This window comes from Gadus chalcogrammus, chromosome 15, assembly GCF_026213295.1.
Source record: "Gadus chalcogrammus isolate NIFS_2021 chromosome 15, NIFS_Gcha_1.0, whole genome shotgun sequence".
Classification (NCBI taxonomy): Eukaryota; Metazoa; Chordata; class Actinopteri; order Gadiformes; family Gadidae; genus Gadus; species Gadus chalcogrammus.
In genome coordinates, this window is record NC_079426.1 from 8,094,805 (window position 1) to 8,116,464 (window position 21,660).

General features: G+C 44.0%; 2 protein-coding genes across 4 annotated transcripts in view; one reads left to right on the top strand and one right to left on the bottom strand.

Annotated features, from left to right (window-relative positions):
* LOC130404450 (NLR family CARD domain-containing protein 3-like) overlaps positions 1–2,693 on the top strand; it is a 29,443-nt gene extending 26,750 nt beyond the window's left edge. For both annotated transcript variants that reach the window (XM_056609172.1, XM_056609173.1), the window contains exon 10: positions 301–2,693. In XM_056609172.1, coding sequence (XP_056465147.1) covers positions 301–854 — 554 coding nt within the window. In that variant the 3' untranslated portion in view covers positions 855–2,693. The remainder of the gene's footprint in view (positions 1–300) is intronic.
* Positions 2,694–9,082: 6,389 nt separating this feature from the next.
* Positions 9,083–21,660, bottom strand: part of slc8a1b (solute carrier family 8 member 1b) — a 12,896-nt gene continuing 318 nt past the window's right edge. Inside the window, exons 2-11 of one of the 2 annotated variants that reach the window (XM_056609174.1) lie at positions 19,256–20,152; positions 18,698–18,862; positions 17,542–18,323; positions 13,743–13,834; positions 12,465–12,595; positions 12,218–12,317; positions 11,386–11,571; positions 10,485–10,574; positions 10,073–10,176; positions 9,083–9,424 (exon numbers count right to left, since the gene is read on the bottom strand). In XM_056609174.1, the coding sequence (XP_056465149.1) occupies positions 9,152–9,424; positions 10,073–10,176; positions 10,485–10,574; positions 11,386–11,571; positions 12,218–12,317; positions 12,465–12,595; positions 13,743–13,834; positions 17,542–18,323; positions 18,698–18,862; positions 19,256–20,119 (2,787 nt within the window). In that variant the 5' untranslated portion in view covers positions 20,120–20,152 and the 3' untranslated portion in view covers positions 9,083–9,151. Of the gene's footprint in view, positions 9,425–10,072; positions 10,177–10,484; positions 10,575–11,385; positions 11,572–12,217; positions 12,318–12,464; positions 12,596–13,742; positions 13,835–14,213; positions 14,333–17,541; positions 18,324–18,697; positions 18,863–19,255; positions 20,153–21,660 lie in introns of both variants that reach the window. The other variant, XM_056609175.1, reaches the window with a different exon arrangement.

The following is a 21,660-nucleotide window of genomic DNA, read 5'->3' on the forward strand; positions in this document are numbered from 1 at the left end:
TTTAATATGAGGAAGAAGAATATAACATACATTATGAGTTTACATAATTTTCCCTTTGGTCAAAAACAAGTCCCCAAACCTACTCAGATTTTTTTTTTTTTTTTTTTTTTACGTAATTAAATCAATTTTCCTAGAAAGTTCAGCCTCAATGCTGAGGACGGCAAGGTGAGAGGCCAAGACCCTTTATTTCTGATGGTTTTATTGGAACAGAACCTCTTCATTCCTGGGCCCCTTGCCTTGCTGCCCCCCTCTTGGTTTCTCTGGTGTGAGGCCCCTAATTTCGTCTTGTTCTCCCCTCAGATGCCTGTGACCTCACACTGGACCCAAACACAGCCCACAGACGACTCTCTCTGTCTGAGGACAACAGAAAGGGGATGGGGGTTGGAGAGGACCAGTCAAATCCTTATCACCCAGAGAGATTTGAAGTCTGGCACCAGGTGTTGTGCAGAGAGGGTCTGACTGGCCGCTGTTACTGGGAGGTAGAGTGGGAAGGAGATGTTGATGTAGGAGTGACATACAGAGGAATAACAAGGAGAGGAGAGGGTGTTGACGGCCTGATTGGAGCGAACAACAAGTCCTGGAGTCTTCTTTGTGATGATGATGGTTACTTTGCTTGGCACAACAATATAAAAACAGTAATACGTCTCCCCCCCCCCGGCTCTAACAGAGTAGGAGTGTATCTGGACCGGACTGCTGGCACTCTGTCCTTCTACAGAGTGTCCCCAGGTGGTGGAGTGTCCTCAGACACACTGAAACACATCCACACCTTCCAGTCCACCTTCACTCAGGAGGACCTCCTCCCTGGGTTTGGGATGTTTGCTTCTGGTTCATCAGTGTCTCTGAGTCAGTTTTAGTGAAACACACACACAAAGACACACAGAGACAGACACAAAGAAACACAGACACACACGCACACGCACACACACACACACACACACACACACACACACACACACACACACACACACACACACACACACACACACACACACACACACACACACACACATATATACACAAATACACACAGTCCCCCCCACATCAGGATCCATGTGTTCTGTATGTTATTTTTTAACTCAACTTCTAACTCATGCAATAAGGAATTTATCATCCTCAATATCATATCTTTGGCTTCCTCATCTGAACCATTGTTCAAATGAGGAGGGTTAGATGATGAAAGCTATTTTTAAAAGGTGTGTTTTCAATGGTGCTCAATAAATCAGTTATCAATAATTAGGGGGTTTGTTGCATTGTCCGGCGCCCCCAACGCATTTGCCGGTCGCCTATGCCGAGCACCAGCCCTGTACTGGGGTCATGGGTTGGGATAGATAGTGTATTAAATGTACTGGGGTCATGAATCGGGATACATACTGTATTAAATGTGTTAAGGTGTTTATTCATTGAAACATACTCATTTGTTGAAGAGTAATGTTTGTATGGTAGGTGATTATTCTCTTTGATCGAACTTGACACGACTCCTTTCTGGTTGTACTTTTTTAAAAACAGAAATAAAATGTAGTTTCTGCTTTAACCAAGTATGGCCACTAGATGATAGTGTTTCTCATTTATTCACAAAATGATAATTCTGAATTGTGCTTCTGCTTCTGCTAACATCTGCTATGGAAACTAAATATTGTGAAACTATAATGTATTGTACGCGGCGTTCCGAGTGCCGCAAAGGATCCTGGGAGGATTCGGACTATCACTAGTTGGACCTTTCGCGCCCTCCTGAGTCCTTTGCGTCATTAATATTATGTGTAGTAAAGTAAAGTAGTGTATACTAAATAATTTTTAGGAGCCTACACAGAGTAAAGGTTTGACGCAGTCGTGAACCTTTATGGTTCTGCGTCAGTTATTTTTGTAAGCGGACCAATCCCTTGCTGTAGTTGCAGTTTTTTGGAGGCGAAGTGTCACAAATACTTCATATTTGTGTCTGTATCGATACATAGAAGGAATCAAACCACATGGCAGCAACTCACATTTTAATTTGATACATTGAGCAAAGTGCGCCATCTGAAATGTATTGCATAGCGGCCTGACGTTTACAATGGGCGTCTATAGGGGGCATCTACCTACAGCTGGGCTCTGAGGGTCGCAGCATCAAAGCATCGCACGAAGATCACAGCAAATAAAGCCAAGTACGCTCCCTGTTCTGTACGTATCCCAAACTTTATTGTATTGCCAGCGTTAGAAGGACCTTGTTACCACCAGTACACATAGACAACAGTCTTGTTCCTGTTCGGCAATGTGCAACAAATAAATGGAAGGGTGACCAACACCTGCACACGAGGACCATGACAACATATACAAACAAATTACCTCATCCAGACCGTAAGGGTTTGATAGAAGCAACATCTGACAGCTCCAAGTCTGTGAGTGACGGAACAGAGGTGTGGCAGCATATAATAGTCCAATAACAGGACATTATATATTACTATATTCACAGTTCTCCCTACTCCCTATCCTAGAGACAGGGAGAAGCCAGGATTACATGGAGCACAACGAGATGGAAGGAGATGAGAGGAGAAGAAAGAATATCGGAGCATTTCAGTTGTAAAAAATATGCATCGTATAAAATAAATCTCAGCAAAGAGGAAAACAACTTGAGTTTCTTCAAAAAGGCAATATATGTGATTTTATCATTCAAAAATAATGTCATGTAGAGTCATGTCCCCTGCAACAGGCCCACTGGATATATGTGTAGAACCATAGCCCTGTATGAGGTGGATATGTACAGTATACACAGGGGCATACACAGGTAGGTAGCCCTGAATAGGGCTGGGCTAATAGAGACTTTTACATTCCCCTTTCAGCCAGGGGATTGAAAGTAGCAAGCAGTATGGTATTTGGTACATAGAACCCATGCATCTCCCACATAGAGCATTTATTATATTTATTATCATTCCAAACAAATGAGTTAAAACACTTGAGTTAGTAAGCATCGTTATTATATTATTATATTCATCAGCAGATTGCCTTTTATCTTAAATTCTATTGATTAATAATGTGCAAGATTAAAAAAAACGTATCTTCATTATGACAGTGTCAACATAAAAAACCAAGAGATCAGATTGTATGAATAAATCAATGGGACAATGTTTATCAACCAGGGACAGAGATACAGTGCTCTATAGCTATGTACAGACATTTGATCATCCATGCAGTCAGCAAGACATAAACATTAACATTTATGAAGAGAAATTAGAGACAGAGACTTGTGTCAGTTACTCTTTCGGTGTATATGTATCCAGTAACCCTATCAATTAGTAACCCATTATCAATAAGTAACTATATCAATTAGTCACTCTATATAAATTAGTAACTCTATATCAATTAGTAACTATATATCAATTAGTAACTCTATATCCATGAGTTACTCTGTACAGTGTATACATTAGTAACACTATATCCATTAGTAACTCTATATCAATGAGTAACTCTCTATCAATTAGTAACTATAGATCAATTAGTGACTATATCAATTAGTAACTCTATATCCATTAGTTACTCTGTACAGCGTATAAATTACTAACGCTATATCAATTAGTAACTATATCCATTAGTAACTCTATATCCATGTGTTACTCTATATCAATGAGTAACTGTAGTATATATTAGTAACTGTATCTCTGTGTTTGTATCTATTAGTAACCTTATCTCTGTTTGTATCCATTAGTAATTGTATCTCTACTTGTATCCATTAGTAACTTTATCTCTGTGAATTTATCCATTAGTAACCGTATCTGTTTGTATCTATTAGTAACTGTATCTCTGTTTGTATCTATCAGAAACTGTATCTCTGTCATTAGTAACTCTGGGTTAGGTATTACAAGACAAGAGAGAATCAGAGATTGAAGGGAGAACTACAAACACAAATGGCAACAGACGTGTTGCACGAGAGACGTCGTTTTCAAACTCCCTGACCAGATATGAATGCATGGCTATAAGTGCTTAACCCTATTCGCTCTGATTATTCACCTCCTCTTTATCGTCCCCTTTTCACCTCATGTACGTAAGAATGGGGGAGCTGTAAAGAGAGAGCGCAGAAAACTACAGAAGAGAGAAGGATTTGCAACATTAGGAACTAAATTAGCCAAAACAATGCCCCCCCCCCCCCACCCCCCCGCTTAAATCAGGGAAGAGACACCCAGATAGTTCAATGGTCCTAAATGGTCTCACAGTGCATTTCTCTCACTGATAACTGACAGCGGGCATTTCTTAAAGGGAACTATCCATGAGCTCCTGAATCGTACCCACAGGATCTTTAGTTTGTACTGATGTAGGATCATTCGAAGGGATGATTCCCCATGCTTCAGACCCAACAGCTATTTTACACGAGTCATCCCCAGAGAGAATTCCTGAATCTTTTTCGCTCTGTTATATCGTATCTTCAGTACAGAAATCCCAGTTTTTCGACTACTCATACCTCCAACAATAACTCTAAACCTTAACGCTGCAACACACCCAAGACTAACTATTACACTTAAGTCTGAAACACACCGACGACTAACTCTTAACCTTAACTCTAAAACACCTCCAAGAATAACTTACCCTTAAGTCTGGAAACACCCAAGACTATCTCTTAACCATAACTCTAAAACTCTCCAAGACTCACTCTTACCTTTAACACTGAAACAACTCCTAGATGAACTCTTACTCTGAAAGCTGAAGAACACTACGAAGCTAATTCCTAACTTGTGCAAATGTGAAATTGCTGCAACCTCAACCCTGGTGTTAAATCTTTCGTATTTCAAACTTTTTTTTTTTTTTTTACAGTTTTTGGTTAATTCACAAGATAAATTGGGCACTGCATTAATATTTAATTTGAATTTTCTCATCAAAATGGTTACATTGCAGTTGTCAAACTTGAATTATTTACATATTTTGTTTCACCAAATTTGAAGGGATTCACATCTTGCAATGCTAGATGTCTTCATTGTGTAATTGAAATGACCAAGTGCATTTCATCTTTTAACAATTTCATTATTGCTGTAAAGTGAAATTGCATTCTTTAAGACATTTCCCTACTATGCTGATCATCTCATGTGTCTCGGTAGAAAAACAGTGAAAAATGATTAATAGATTAATTAATTCTAAGAAAGGTGTCTTGGGTAGAAAAACCGATGGATGACTGGTTGAAAACATGAACTTTTCTGATAGAAAGATTTCCCTTTGGCAAAACAGGGGTAAACTGCCACTCCAAGGCATTGAGATGAAGTCCACTACTCTGATTAAAAGCCAAAGAGTTGACACACCGAACAGAAAGCATCCAGTCAGTAGGGTTGTTCAGCTAGGGTTGAAGGGTTATGGTTGATCTGTGTATCTTACCCACGTCATGCACAACAGACCCATCTCTCTATACCTATTAAGAGTTACAGAACACAATGCTAGCTATATTGCGGTCACTTTTTGAATAACAAAGTGTTGGCTGGAAATATTCCTAATATTCACATATATACCAGAAGTTGTCGGTAGTATTTGCCAAAAAATACTACATAATTTAAAACACATAGAACACTACATCCCTATCAACGGCCCTAGGGCTGTCAGCTGCTACCACTGATTGTGAAGCAGATAAGACTCCTTTTACCACTTAGACTCCTTAGTCAACTTAGACTCCTTAGTCAACTTAGACTCGGTGACCCAGTCCTTAAGCTCTGTCCTTCAGTCCTACCCCTGGGTGAGGGGTAGTATTATGGGACCCCTCTTAATAATAAGAATAAGAATTGCTCAGAGAAAACCAGAGTAAAACAAAGATGAGTTCTCAGGTGATGCGTAGGGCATTGCTCAAATATTACCTCAAACTAGAGGTAGACCTTTGTACGTTCATATCTTAGTTTAGTTACACCTACATATACAACTACACATAGCAATCATTAAATTACTTTTATATCACACATAAATAAAAATAGCATGACAGCAGGGGGGTACTTATACATAACTGTCCCCATGGCAACTGGAAAGCAATATTTAGAAAGCTTTTAAAGCTGGGAGGGTCCCCAAACCCTCCTCCATCCAAATCCTCCTCACCCCTAAACAGTCTCGTAGGCCTTTCATAATGGTATTCTTACCTCTGTCGTGTATATTTGTTTGATGGAATTAATACATCATTATAAATGTACAGTAGAAATAATGGAGCATCTTTCAGAAAACCGAAGGGCCGTTTGAACCAGTAGTTGGGCCAGCCGTAGGTTTTTGCTCACTAGATAATATGTTGCAGGGCTAACCCTGCATTGTAGGGTTAGCTCACTAGATATCATGTTGTAGGACTAACCCTTGTATTGTAGGGTTAGCTTAGGGCTAACCATTGTTTTGTTGGGTTCACACACCTGATATTATCTAATAGGCTAACCTGGAATTATAAGACTTTGACGTGCTGGGGACAACCTCATTGATGCAGTCAATAAATTCATTCCAAATGGCTAAACCCAAAACACAAACAATGTTTTTATGAATGGGTCACCTTTCTTCTAGAACAGTTTGAAGCGGTACATCAGCAGTAGGCCTTAGTCTCTAAGGTTAGGGTCTACTCTAATCCTTGTCTTATTAAAAGGTAAAGCAGACTCACTGTCTGGATTTATATTTAAGACCTTATCTTGTGACAGCAAACTACACACAGTGGTCATAGGTCATGTTCAGAAAAAACATTACCTTCAGGGTTAGAGGGTAAGGGTCAGGGTTAGAGGGTTAGGTTTAGGGTTAAAGGGTTAAAGGGTTAGGGGCAGTGTTAGAGGGTTAGGTTTAGAGGGTTAGGGTTAGAGGGTTAGGTTTAGAGGGTTAGGGTTAGAGCGTTAGGGTCAGAGGGTTAGGGTTAGAGGGTTAGGGTCAGAGGGTTAGAGCGTTAGGGTCAGAGGGTTAGGGTTAGGGTTAGAGGGTTAGGGTTAGAGGGTTAGGGTCAGAGGGTTAGAGGGTTAGGGTTAGAGGGTTAGGTATTATAGCAGTAAGGAAAGCTCTGTATTTACATTTCAATCTTAAGGTCCACTTAAGGTTTTCATCAAACCTGACAGGGATAGCTTAATGGTAAGGGCAACCTGGGTTAGAGTTAACCCCTTAGTACTGTAGGGGTTAGAGTTCGACCTTAGTACTGTAGTGGTTAATTTAACCCTTAGTACTGTAGTGGTTAAGTTTACCCCTTAGTACTGTAGTGGTTAGGTTAACCCTTCATACTGTAGTGGTTAAGTTAAACCTTAGTACTGTAGTGGTTAGAGTTAACCCTTAGTACTGTAGTGGTTAAGTTAACCCTTAGTACTGTAGTGGTTAAATTTACCCCTTAGTACTGTAGTGGTTAAGTTTACCCCTTAGTACTGTAGTGGTTAGATTAACCCTTCATACTGTAGTGGTAAGGGCTAGCCCCTTAATATAGTGGTTAAGTTAACCCTTAGTACTGTAGTGCTAAGTTAACCCTTAGTAATGTAGTGGTAAGAGTTAACCTCTTAGTACTGTAGTGGTTAAGTTTACCCTTTAGTAATGTAGTGGTTAAGTTAACCCTTAGTACTGTAGTGGTAAGGACTAGCCCCTTAGTATAGTGGTTAACCCTTAGTACTGTTTAGTTTAGTTTAGTTTAGATTTCGAACATGTGCGGGTAACACAACAAAGTGAACTGAAAAAACAAAAACCAAAAAAAAAAAAAAAAATCCAATGAGAATAGTGAAAACAACAATAACAATAGTCAGTATAAAAAGTAATAATGTGAACCCAACATGTCCGAAAAGTGGTGTAGTGGTTAGATTAACCCTTCGTACTGTAGTGGTAAGGGCTAGCCCCTTAGTATAGTGGTTAAGTTAACCCTTAGTACTGTAGTGGTTAGAGTTAACCCTTAGTACTGTAGTGGTAAGGATTGCCCCTTAATGTAGTGGTAAGGGTACACCCCTTAGCAGTGTAGTGTGGTGGTGAAGGTAAGGGGTTAGGGTTAGTACCCCTTAGTACTGTAGTGTGGTGGTGAAGGTAAGGGGTTAGGGTTAGTACCCCTTAGTACTGTAGTGTGGTGGTGAGGGTAAGGGCCCTTAGTGTAGTGGTTAGCACTGTAGTGTGGTGGAGAAGGTAAGGGCCCTTAGTGTAGTGGTTAGCACTGTAGTGTGGTGATGAAGGTAAGGGCCCTTAGTAAAGTGGTAAGGGTAAGCCCCTTAGCAGTGTAGTGTGGTGGTGAAGGTAAGGGTTTAGGGTTAGTACCCCTTAGAACTGTAGTGTGGTGGTGAAGGTAAGGGGTTAGGGTTAGTACCCCTTAGTACTGTAGTGTGGTGGTGAGGGTAAGGGCCCTTAGTGTAGTGGTTAGTACTGTAGTGTGGTGGTGAAGGTAAGGGCCCTTAGTGTAGTGGTTAGCACTGTAGTGTGGTGGTGAAGGTAAGGGGTTAGGGTTAGTACCCCTTAGTACTGTAGTGTGGTGGTGAAGGTAAGGGCCCTTAGTGTAGTGCTAAGTGGCGGTATTGTTTATTGAAATGGCTGAGCTGTGGATCATCTTAGTGCAATGCAGTATAAACTGAAATATCGTTGACACACTAGGCTTTATATTGCACAACACACTCGGATATGAAATGGTGTGTAACGTTAGATACTTTAGAATATTCAGCATTATTTTGTCGAATATAAGGCCATATATTCTGCCACGTGTTGTGTTTTTGATGAACAGACAGCAAACACACACAAATAGTCCTTATAACCTCTAATCTGTCATATAACATTACTTATGACCTCTAACCGGTCATATAACATTACCAATTACCTTAAGCTGTCATATAACATTACTAATTACCTTTAAGCTGTCATATAACATAACTTATAACCTGTTTGCAAGGATATGGCAAGAATTAGGGTGGAAATAAATGTTGGGGATTATTTTAACTTTAAGGAAAGTGTAAGTTCTAGGATAATGGTTAATGGGTAATGGGTAATGAGTTAAAGACCAAACTCACTGTGGAATAGGCTTAGAAACAGGCTGTTAATTAATCACCTAGTCGTTTAAATCCCTTCCATCACATGGCCTCATAACACCTCCCTCTGACCTCCGGGAAAGTAGAGTGGACCGTGAGGAGGAGGAGGAGGAGGAGGAGGAGGAGGAGGAGGAGGAGGAGGAGGAGGAGGAGGAGGAGGAGGAGGACCATGAGGAGGAGAAGGAGGAGGAGCAGGAGCTGTCCTGGTGGTCTCCGGCCCCCCCTCAGAAGCCCTTGATGTGGCAGTAGGCCTCCAGAGAGGAGAACAGGATGTAGAGCAGCCACAGGCTGACGAAGAGCATGGTGGTCAGAACCTTGGCGGTCCGCGGCCCCCCCAGCTCCCCCCCGATGTCGGGCCGCCGCCGGTACATCAGCACGCCCACGCTGATGAAGGCGAAGATGGTGAAGAGCGTGACGGAGAAGGCCAGCGGGCCCGGGTCCACCCTGAACTCGCGGCCCTGGCTGTTCTGGTAGATGGCCGCGATGGACCACGCCACCTGGCATGGCAGCAGCGGGTTAATACGACTAACCACTCACTAACTAACTCATATTACTAATGGTAATACTAGCTGGTATGAGGATACCAACTAAGGCTGAACCTGGTACTAACTACTAATAACAAACTCATACTTCCACTTCAAATATGAACTAATACAAATTATACCACTAACTAGTGAGAATAATAATGTTAACTAACAGAGCTAGTTTAAGCCTTTGGGTGCGGGTCAAGTTTCAAGTTCTATTGGTCAAAGTCTAAGTCAGGTCTCATTTTAGTTTCCAACTCTCCAGCGGCTTAGCCCTTAAAGTCAGGGTTAGGGTTAGGTCAGGGTCGGGTTTAGGTCAAGGTTAGGTCAGGGTTAGGTCAGGGTTAGGGTTAGGTCAGGGTTAGGTCAGGGTAAGGTCAGGGTTAGGTCAGGGTCTGGGTTAGGGTTAGGTCAGGTCTCAATTCTAGTTCTACTACTACTGAAAAATAATTACGATTGGTCAATTATTACGATATTACCATTGGTTCTATTGGCTTTCATCTGAAGCAACGTCATGACCAGACATTGGCATTGATTGTAAGGGTTAGTCAGTTTGGGTTAGGGTTTGGGTTAGGGTTAGTCAGTAAGCGTTAGTCAGTGATTCATTACTCAATGACTCACCCCGATGCCCAGAAAGACGTTGACAGCATTAGAGCCCGTCACGTTCCCAATAGAGGCGTCTGCATACTGGTCTTGTATCGCTGCGACCTTACTTGCAAATGTGTCTGGACGAAGGAGAAAGATCGGGCCGTTATTCAGCTAAAAAGATCGTCAAATCTGATCAATATTCAGGGATGTTTAAGTAAGGGAAAAATTGTCTCAAAAACTAATTCTGGGTTATGCAAGCAAAATATACATATCTATCCCGGTGGGCTCAATATCTAACAATGAAGACATTCAAATTAAAACTTTCATTCACTCATTATTTCATTCATATTAATTCACTCACCTGGTACAGAGGTTCCTAACTCTTTCATATTGATTCACTCACCTGGTACAGAGGTTCCTAACTCATTCATATTCATTCACTCACCTGGTACAGAGGTTCCTAAGGCCACAAAGACCACAGCGGTGACCGAGTCTTTCAGTCCAACTGTGCAGCCGAAGTGAGAAGCAAGATCTCCTGGAACCCAGACACCATCATCATCAACATGTTTACCTTACTGCATTACAACATGTTAACCTTACTGCATAACAACATGTTAACCTTAATGCATTACAACATGTTTACCTAACTGCATTATACCATATCAACCTTACTGCCTTACAACATGTCAACATTACTGCACAACATGCTAACCGGACTACATTACAACATGTTAACCTTACTGCAGAACAACATGTTAACTCTACTGCATTACAACATGTTAACCTTACTGCACAACATGCTCACCTTACTGCATTACAACATGTTAACATTACTGCATTACACCGTGTTAACCATACTGCCTTATGTGCTTTTAAAATGTATGAAAAAGTATTTACAATATTTTTCCTAAACTGTTTACTTTACAAGAATATGAAAAAAATTTAAGGAAACCTCACTCACTTGACCTACGTTATGTGCCGGTATGTATGTACTGGTATGCATGTACCAGTATATATGTACTGGTATATACTGGTATGTTGGTATCTATGCACTGGTATGTACTGGTATGTGCTGGTATATAAGTACTGGTATGTACTTGTATACATGTACTGGTATGTGCTTGTATGTATGTACTGGTATGTGCTGGTATGTATGTACCAGTATGTATATACTGGTATGTACTGGTATATAAGTACTGGTATGTGATGGTATGTACTGTATGTACTGGCATGTGCTGGTATGTATGTACTGGTATGTGCTGGTATGTATGTACCAGTATGTCTTTACTGGTATGTACTGGTATATAAGTACTAGTATGTACTGGTATGTGCTGGTATGTTGTTACCAATGAAGGCCGTGAGCAGGCCGATCATGCAGATGGACACCACGAAGCAGGCCCAGCCGTTCCAGTAGTCTGTCGGAGGGACGAAGGCAAACAGAACTTTCCAGAAGACGGTTAGAAAGTGCATCACATAGTCGAAACACGAAGGCAGCTTCTCCTCCCCACAGTCCTCATCATCATCATCCTCACCTGACAGAGAGAGGAGAAGGATACGGGGTTAGGGCTGATTAAGGTAGTTCCTGTAAGGGTTAGGGTTTGTTAAGGTCTTCCTGTAAGGGTTAGGGTTTGTTAAGTCCTTCCTGTATGGGTTTTTTACGGTCTTCCTGTAAGGGTTAGGGTTTCTTAAGGTCTTCCTGTATGGGTTAGGGTCTGTAGGGTTAAGGTTAGGGTCGGTAGTGTTAGGGGTAGGGTCTGTAGTGTCCTAGGGTTAGGGTTAGGGTCTGTAGTGTCCTAGGAGACGTGTTACCTAGCTGAGTCTCTAGGGGGCGGTGTTGCGCTGTATGATGTTATCAAAGCGTTAACATTTGCTGGACACCATAGTTTCATGCATCAGCAAAAGCGGATTTTACACCAACCCCGTAATTAAACGTCACATTATTATATTTTATATATAACATATATGACCTAAGATATTATATGAGATAAATAGAATGCATTGGCCAGTTGAAAAGCCCAAACTAGAGCAGGATCCCAACTGTTTCCTCCGATGACCTCCATCATGTGTGCCGACCTGGGAGGTGGGCGAGGGGGTCCTATGTTGTCATTGTTAATTAGCATTGATTAGCGCGATAGCTGCGCAGCATGCTAGCATGGAGCCACTGGTGCTTCTTCTCACCAGCGCTGACCGTGATGGCCTCTATGAACTGGTCTCTCCAGCTGTTGGTCCCCACCAGTAGAGCCAGGTTGGTCTTCTTGATCAGCTTATCTACCGTGTTCTACGGGTTAGATGATAACCACATGGAAGAGAGGAGCGAGGGTTAGAGGGTTAGATGATAACCACATGGAAGAGAGGGGGGAGGGTTAGATGATATGATAGTATGATGACAGTATAATAGTAATGAATGAATGAACAGTTGTCCTACCTTGAACTCGTATGATTCCTCGATGATGATCTCCATCTTGACGTGGTCTCCTAACATCGGCCGTCCCATTTCAGCCACACGACGCTGCTCTTCATCCTCCAGGACCTCCTCTTCCTCCTCCTCTCCCTTATCTGAACATGTGTAGCATTAGATTAAGGTATAAAGGGTTAAGGGATGGTTAGAACGTGTTCTAACCAGAAGATAGACACCACTGTCTTCATATGAGTGGTAGAAACAAGCAGATATCACTACTAATACTACCACTAACCCGGTGCCTCAACGGAGTGTTTACACATGAGCACAACTCACTAGTGGTTACTCACTAGTGGTTACTCACTAGTGGTTACTCACTAGTGATTACTCACTTGTGTTTACTCACTTATGTTAACTTTAAAACGTTTACCCGTTAATGGTTGCCAGACAAGGGTTACACGATAATGTTTACTCCAAAACCTTTAGAAACTGATATTTCATAATCAAATCTGATGAACATAACTCACGCTGCAGTTGTCTGTCAAACAACCTGAACAGTTGTCGATATGAATGGATAAATATATAGACGGATGAGTGGATGAATGGATGAGTGGATGCAACAAAGGGCCAGATCGATGTCTTTAATGACACATGCACCAGACATTCATGACCTTATATAACAAGGTTAGTACATATTATATACTTCAATATATCACCATGACTCATATATAACCTTACATTAGGGACATGTAGGTATATATTTTATGATGGTATATATCACTATAACCCATTACTATATATCATAATATAACTATCCACACCTGCATATGGACATTATATAATCCTCGCTAAATCCAACTGTGCATTGTGATTGGTCGAGCAGGTAGCTGTACCTGGGTTAGGGTTAGTCCCAATTTCCTATCAAAATTGTACATATTGCAACAATAAAGTAAACCCCTGGAGTGCACAGATGTAGTACTGATACTGTATTATTTATATATCTGTATCTGTATATATATACATATACTGTAGTTGGGGTTAGGGTTACCGTCTATACAAATGCTTGATTATATGATATAACCCATTATTATGTTGTATAATTCTAACTATATGATATAACCCATTATTATGTCGTATAATTCTAACTATATGATGTAACCCAATATTAGATTGTATAATTCTAACTATATGATATAACCCTATACTTGTACTTAAATAGTGTTTATTCTACTGTACAGAGAATACAGAGAGATCATGCTGTGCTCCCTCCTGATTGGCTGTCACAATCTGTCCGTCCCCACCCACCGCGTCTCCATTGGGGGGCGTCCAGCAGGAGGAGGAAGGAGGCGTGTTTATTGTACTCTTCACGGTCTAAGATCCTAAGGGTTATGGACTTCCTGTATGGGACACACATACACACACATGCACAGGCACACACACAAACACACACACACACACACACACACACACACACACACACACACACACACACACACACACACACACACACACACCAAACACACGGATGCACACAAACAGACACACACACAGAAACACACAGAAACACACGCAACCACACACACACATACACACATGCACAGAAACACATGTGTTCAACACATGTGTATACACACACAGCAAGTGTGTGTTGACACGAAAACAGATGAGCATGCATGATGAACACATTAAAGCAGACACACGCACAGGCACACACGTGTCTGGATTGACGTGTGTGCAGCCTACTCTGCAGTCACAGGTTCAGAGTTCAGAGGTCACGCGGTCTTTGACCTTTGGAGTCTTTGTTTCCCACCAGGTGAGGCGCTCCGATCTCCAGGTAGAACGTCTTGTTCTTCTCATACTCCTCATCATCAATGATCCGCACCTTGATGCTCTTACTGAGGTGGCAGCACGCAGTCAGCAAGAAGAGGAGGAGGAGGGCGGAGAGAGAGGAGGAGGGAGAGGAGGAGAGAGAGGAGGAGAGAGGTGAGAGGAGTAGAGAGGGGAGGAGGAGGGAGGGAAGAAGAGAGAGAGGGAGGAGGAGAGAGGAGGAGGGAGAGGAGGAGAGAGGTGAGAGGAGAGAGGAGAGAGGAGAGAGAAGAGGAGAGGAGGAGAGAGGGAGGAGGAGAGAGGTGAGAGGAGTAGAGAGGGGATGAGGGAGAGGAGGAGAGAGGTGAGAGGAGAGAGGAGAGAGAAGAGGAGAGGAGGAGAGAGGGAGGAGGAGAGAGGAGGAGGGGAGAGGAGAGGGGGAGGAGGAGAGAGGAGGAGGGAGAGGGAGAGGAGGAGGGCAGAGGGAGGAGAGAGGAGAGAGAAGAGGAGGAGGAGAGAGGAGAGGGGGATGAAAGAGGGAGGAGGAGAGAGAGCGGGGAGAGGGAGGAGGGAGGAAGGAGGAGACAGGAGAGAGGGAGGAAAGAGATGGAGGAGAGAGAGGGAGGAGGAGAGAGAAGGAGAGAGAAAAGGTGAGAGAGGGAGGAGGAGAGAGGAGGAGGGGAGAGGAGAGAGGAGGAGAGAGAGGGAGGAGGAGAGAGAAGCAAAGGCAGAAGACAAGTGAGGGAAGAACAGCTAAGAAGGATGACCAAAGTGTTAGGGTAATGATCAGGGTTAAAATCAAAAGGGTAAAGATCAAGATCACAGTGTTAAGGTTAAGACTTAAGATCAAAGGGTTAGGGTTGAGATCTAAGGGTTAAGATCAGAGGTTTAAGGTTAAGATCACAGTGTTAAGGGTTAAGGTAAAGACAGAAGGGTTAGGGTTAAGATCAAAGGGTAAGGGTCACAGATTAATAGAATATGGTTAGTGGCTCATGTTTTAATGTATAATGTATGAGTTATCTTATTCTCCACAGTCTTAGGAGAGGCTGCTTGTGTCTTGTACTCACACTTTACACTAACACTACTATTGCTACTTATTTTGCTATTCTGTGGGAGCTTTTCTGTGACGGCTGAGTTTATTTCTATTTCCTATTCTTGACATATTTATTAAGCTATTTATATACATAATGCGTTGGAAATTTGAAGGCCATGAGTTAGAAAGAGATTGGTTAAAATCTCATAATACAAAACTATACAATGGAACTGTCACACACACACACACACACACACACACACACACACACACACACACACACACACACACACACACACACACACACACACACACACACACACACACACACACACACACACACACACACCGGAGCAGTGCGTCTATTAATATCAGGAATATCAATGTCATTAAACCAGGACGACTAAAGCAGTGAACGAGAACAGGCCAAGTCCTGCTGGGAATATCAGGGACTACCCTGTGGGGATATCACCAGAGAGCTCCCACTATCACCAACTAACTACTGGTTAACTAACCAACTAACACTATCACCAACTAACCACGGGTTAACTAACCAACTAACACTATCACCAGCTTACTACTGGTAAACTAAACAACGAACACTATCATCAATAACTACTGGTAAACTAACCAATAACACTATCACCAACTAACTACTGGTAATCTAACCAACAAACACTATCACCAACTACCTACGGGTAAACTTAACAACTAACACTATCACCAACAAACTCCTGGTTAACTTACCAACTTACACTATCACCAACTAACTACTGCTAGAGCTAACCAACTAACACTATCACTAACTAACTACCGCTAGAGCCAACCAACTAACACTATCACTAACTTACTACTGGTAAACTAACAAACTAACACCATCACGAAATAACTACTGGTAAACTAACCAACTAACTATATCACCAACTAACTACTGGTAAACTAACAAATGTAAACTATAACTTACTAACTTTGGGTATACCAAACAGCTAACTATCCTACTAACAGAGGCATTTCTTGTCAGTAAATATATAGTTTAGTCTCTAAACCAAACGCCCTAACCATAACATAACACTATTGTTACATCCAACCCGAATGTTACAACTTACCCTTAAGTAAAACCCCAACATTACATCCCCTAATGTAACACTGCCCCAAATGTAACATATATATTATGTATACTCACAAGTTACTAAAAAGGTTAAGATTATGTATAGTTACTAACAAGGTTAATATAATGTATAGTTACTAACAAGGTTAACAATATGTAGTTACTAACAAGGTTAATATAATATATAGTTATGTGTGTGTAGGTTGTATCATGTAGTTATAACACGGATGAGAGTGGAGGACTATCTATATACCGTGTATATATATATATATATATATATATATATATATATACAGTTACATCTTATCCGCTCCCGTTGGTCTTTGCGTAGCCATCATTACAGTGAACAGAAGTTAACCCCATCACAAGCTGTTGCCTAGCAACTGTAACCCTGACACCAGAGCAGCTGGTTTTGATGCTGCTTTTCTTCCAGACCGTTCAGGATGAATAATGTCATTGAAGATGCAAAAGCAGCCATTTCAAACAACAAATTATTATAATAGTGTATATAAAATAAAGGATTGAATAAATTTCGTATAAATGAAGGTAAAAACAACAAGGTAGAAAAATAGGAATAGGAAGAAGAAATTTAGTAGAAAGTCAGAGAACTTCAGATGGCATGCTCTCCGACTCTCTGACCTTTAGGTGACCCTGACCCTAAATCTGACCTTTAGGTGACCCTAACCCCAACTCTGACCTTAAGGTGACCCAAACACTGGTCGAACTCTGACTTCTAGGTGACCCTGACCCTAACTCTGACATTTAGGTGACCCTGACCCTAACTCTGGCCTTTAGGTGACCTTGACCTTAACTCTGAACTTCAGGTGACCCTGACCCTATCTCTGACCTTTAGTTGACCCCAACTCTGACCTTTAGGTGACCCTGACACTTGTCGGACTCGGACCTTTAGGTGACCCTGACTCTTCCTACAAACACACTCCTACACACAGGCGTGTACACTTACACTCCTACACACAGGCGTGTACACACAGTCCTTTACACACACTCCTAAACGCAGGTGTGTACACACAATCCCTACACACACATTCCTACCCACACACACTCCTACACACACACTCCTACACACAGGTGTACACACACACACTCCTACACACACCCTCCTACACACACCCTCCTACACACAGGTGTGTACTCACAAGATCTCGTCGTTGTTGAACTCCAGGACACCGTGGGCGTCCTCAAAGTCCTCGCCGCCGCCGCGGGCCGTCCCCTCCAGGGTCTTGTAGGGCAGCGTGACCACGCCGCGCGCCCCAGAGGTCCGCAGCACCTTCAGCTCCACGGTGCCCACGCTCTCGCTCACGTGGCACACCGCCTCCTCCAGGGTGAAGATCCCGGCGTGGTCGTCGTCGAAGATGGTGACGGTGGCGGTGGAGGCGGGGCCGAGGCAGGCCACGGAGGGGTCGGGGGCGGTCCCCTCGGACGGCTCCCCGTCCGGAGCCAGGAGCCTCAGGTTGGACAGGTGGATCAGGAAGCTCTCGTCCTCCTCAAAGATGTCGTCGTCGATGATGCCCACGCGGACCTCCTTCAGCGTCTCGCCGGGTTTGAAGACCACCACCCCCTCGGTAAACTCGTAGTCGGAGCCCGCGTTGGCCGTGCCGTCCTCGGTGCGGTAGTCCACGGTCAGGGTCCGGTCGGGGTCTCCCCCCTGGCGGACCAGTGTCACCGCCACCGTGCCGCAGTTCTCCAGACACTGGTAGGAGCTGGGCTCGAAGAACACCCGGGTCACGGGGTCGCCGTCGCCCGCCAGCGAGCGCACCTCCTGCAGGCTGACCGCCTTGCGGGCCTGGTCCGCCGCGTGCTTCTTCAGGATGTTGCCCGCGCCCGTCATCAGCCTGGTTGCCTGGCAACGGTAAAAGGCTCGACTCTTCTGCTGCTGACTAAGGACCTGATAGTTGGCCAGCTCTATAAGCTGCTCCACCTGAAACACACACACAGATGCTGTAGGACCCCTGGTACTGTCAGGTCTTTATAACCCTGGTACTATTCCCTGGTACAGCCAGCTATTTATAACCCTTTACAACCCTGGAACTATTCCCTGGTACGCTCAGGTCTTTGTAACCCTGGTACTATTCTCTGGTACGCTCAGGTCTTTGTAACCCTGGTACTATTCCCTGGTACAGGCAGGTATTTATAACCCTGGAACTATTCCCTGGTACGCACAGGTCTTTGTAACCCTGGTATTATTCCCTGGTACAGTCAGGTATTTATAACCCTGGAACTATTCTCTGTTACAGACAGGTCTTTGTAATCCCGGTACTATTCCCTGGTATGCTCAGGTCTTTGAGTGCACACCTCTCTGTCAGGATGTTTCTGTTTCAACTCCTTCAGGATTTTGGCCATGTCTCTCCTGGTCTCTTCGTCGTCCAGATCCTTCTCATCCAGCTCCAGACCCAGAGGACCGTCCAGGAAGTCGACACCGTGAGAGTTCAGCATCTTCCCGTCCATCTCAATGTCCACCTGACACGGATCAGCGGAGGTTACAAAGAATGGTAGAATATTAGGGTTAGGGTTAGTGGAGGTCATGGGGTTAGGGTTAGGGTTAGTGGAGGTCATGGGGTTAGGGTTAGGGTTAGTGGAGGTCATGGGTTTAGGGTCAGTGGAGGTCATGGGGTTAGGGTTAGTGGAGGTCATGGGGTTATGGTTAGGGTTAGTGGAGGTCATGGGGTTAGGGTTAGGGTTAGTGAAGGTCTTCTGGTTAGGGTTAGGGTTGCTGAAGGTCTTGGGGTTAGGGTTGGGGTTAGTGAAGGTCTTGGGGTTAGGGTTAGTGAAGGTCTTGGGGTTAGGGTTAGGGTTAGTGAAGGTCTTCGGGTTAGGGTTAGGGTTGCTGAAGGTCTTGGGGTTAGGCGGTACCTTGGAGGGCAGAGGGCGGTCTCCCTCGGTCTCGATGATCATCCCGCGGTGCTTGCCCGCCCGGTAGTGTTTGTACATGTATTTGTAGAAGAGCAGGCGGCGGTCAGCGATCCAGGCGAACAGCACACAGATGGGGAAAAAGAAGAGTGTCAGGAGCGCCTCCCAGACCTGCACCACCCCCGGGGAGATCACGGCCAGGATGAGGTACAGCCAGATGTAGGCGAAGATGCTCCACGACGCGGTGACGAAGAAGACCCGCAGGTGTTTCACCTTCCTGGTCTCCCCGTCCGGAACCACGTACACACAGATGCCGATGATGACAAACATGTTGAAGGCGGCGGAGCCCACGATGGTGGCTGGGCCCATGGCCCCCGCCGCGAAGCCGTGGCCGATCACCTCGATGACGGACAGCAGGATCTCCGGCGCCGAGGAGCCCAGCGCCATCAGGGTGAGGTTGGACACCGTCTCGTTCCAGATCCGCACGGTGGTCGTCATGGTTTCCCCGTTGGGCTTCTTGATGGTGATCTCCTTCTCCTGCGAGGTGATGACCTCGATGGAGGCCATGAAGCGGTCGGCCACGATGGACACGCCGAGGAACATGTAGACCAGCGCCACGAAGTACACGGTGGCCCGGGCCACCTTGTCCCCCGAGGACGGGTTCCGGGGCTCCCAGACGGGAAGCAGGACCCCCCGGGAGCACGGCTCCGCCTCGCTGCAGTTACGGCTGGTGGGAACCATGGAGACGGAGCCGTCAGGGGCGTGGTCCAGGCCGGCGGCCCAGGAGGTCTGCAGCAGCAGGAGGAGGGTCACCATAACGACGGCTAAGGATGGAGAGAAGAGGGTGGAGGGTGTCCAGCGGGCCATGGTGACGTGGTAATCACTATTGTGGGACAGATCCTGGATGTTACGAGAGACGAGGGAAGAGAAGGGTGTGAATGGTAGTTATATTTTTAAGGTAAATATTGGTTTCACTGTCACACTAAGCTTTTATATATTATCCAACCACATGAACCCTATCACAGTATAATAGTTTGCATAAACTATCCATATAATTCATCCTCAATGACATACTAACTAGGCTTGTACTTCGGTAAGAGCTCAACAACATCAACTAAAACAACAACTCATCTATTGACCACAAACAAAAGGACACATCATGTTATTAATAAATATGGATTAAGATCTATAGACCTTTTGGCTATGGCTACAGGTTAGAGTGTAGAACTATGGCTTCTGGTTAGAGGGTAGGACTATGGCTACTGGTTAAGAGTGTAGGACTATGGCTACTGGTAAGAGGGTAGGACTATGGCTTCTGGTTAGATTGTAGGACTATGGCTACTGGTTAGAGTGTAGAACTATGGCTTCTGGTTAGATGGTAGGACTATGGCTACTGGTTAGAGGGTAGGAATATGGCTTCTGGTTAGAGGGTAGGAATATGGCTTCTGGTTAGATGGTAGGACTATGGCTACTGGTTACAGTGTAGAACTATGGCTTCTGGTTAGATGGTAGGACTATGGCTACTGGTTAAGAGTGTAGGACTATGGCTACTGGTTAGAGGGTAGGACTATGGCTAGTGGTTAGAGAGTAGGACTATGGCTACTGGTGGTAGTCTTACCATCACTACTGGTTAGATGGTTGGACCACCTTGGATGCCGTTGGGACGGTAGGCCTACCATGGCTACTGGTGGTATAATGTGGTAGGTGATGGCTAGTTACAATCATATGTAAGGGTTAGATGCTGTGCTAGGAGATAGCTTTTGGTTAGCTGCTAAATCCTGGTTAGGGTTAGACTCATTTTAAACAATTTATTCCTTATATACCAATAGGCCTACATTTGTCTCCATAGTCTCCATATATACTATAACCCCTTAAGCACCAGTGCCTTAAGGTGCAAACCTAACAGGAGTGGGGTTCTGCTACATATGCAATGGGCTGTTTCAAAGGTACACCATTCTGCAGGAACTTATCTTGGAATTAGTAAAGCGTAAATCATAGAGTTGAATAATGAATGTCGTGCCGGTTGCCTTAAAAGGAGCATTGCTGTAAATAACATAAAGCAGAGGTGATGCCTTGTTATTTTAAACTAGTACAGTCACGCCAGCAAAAAATGGTATTATTTCTTACAGACATCATCTGATCTCAGTGGATCTGTCGCACAATATCCGGAAACTCACTTTGCCTCCCAGACACAACAATAAGTCGAGGGTTGTTAATGGATCATAATTAATTATCATTAATAATCATTCGCCGTGAAGAAGCGTCAGATTTAAGTCCTTTGGAAGATAAACGCCGTTCTCCATCAGGACGTGATGTGCATCCTAACGAGTCTGAAGGGGAGAGGAGATGCCGTCAGCCCCTCATCTCCATCCAGGACCGGGGAGGACCGGGACACGGTCGGTCCCCCG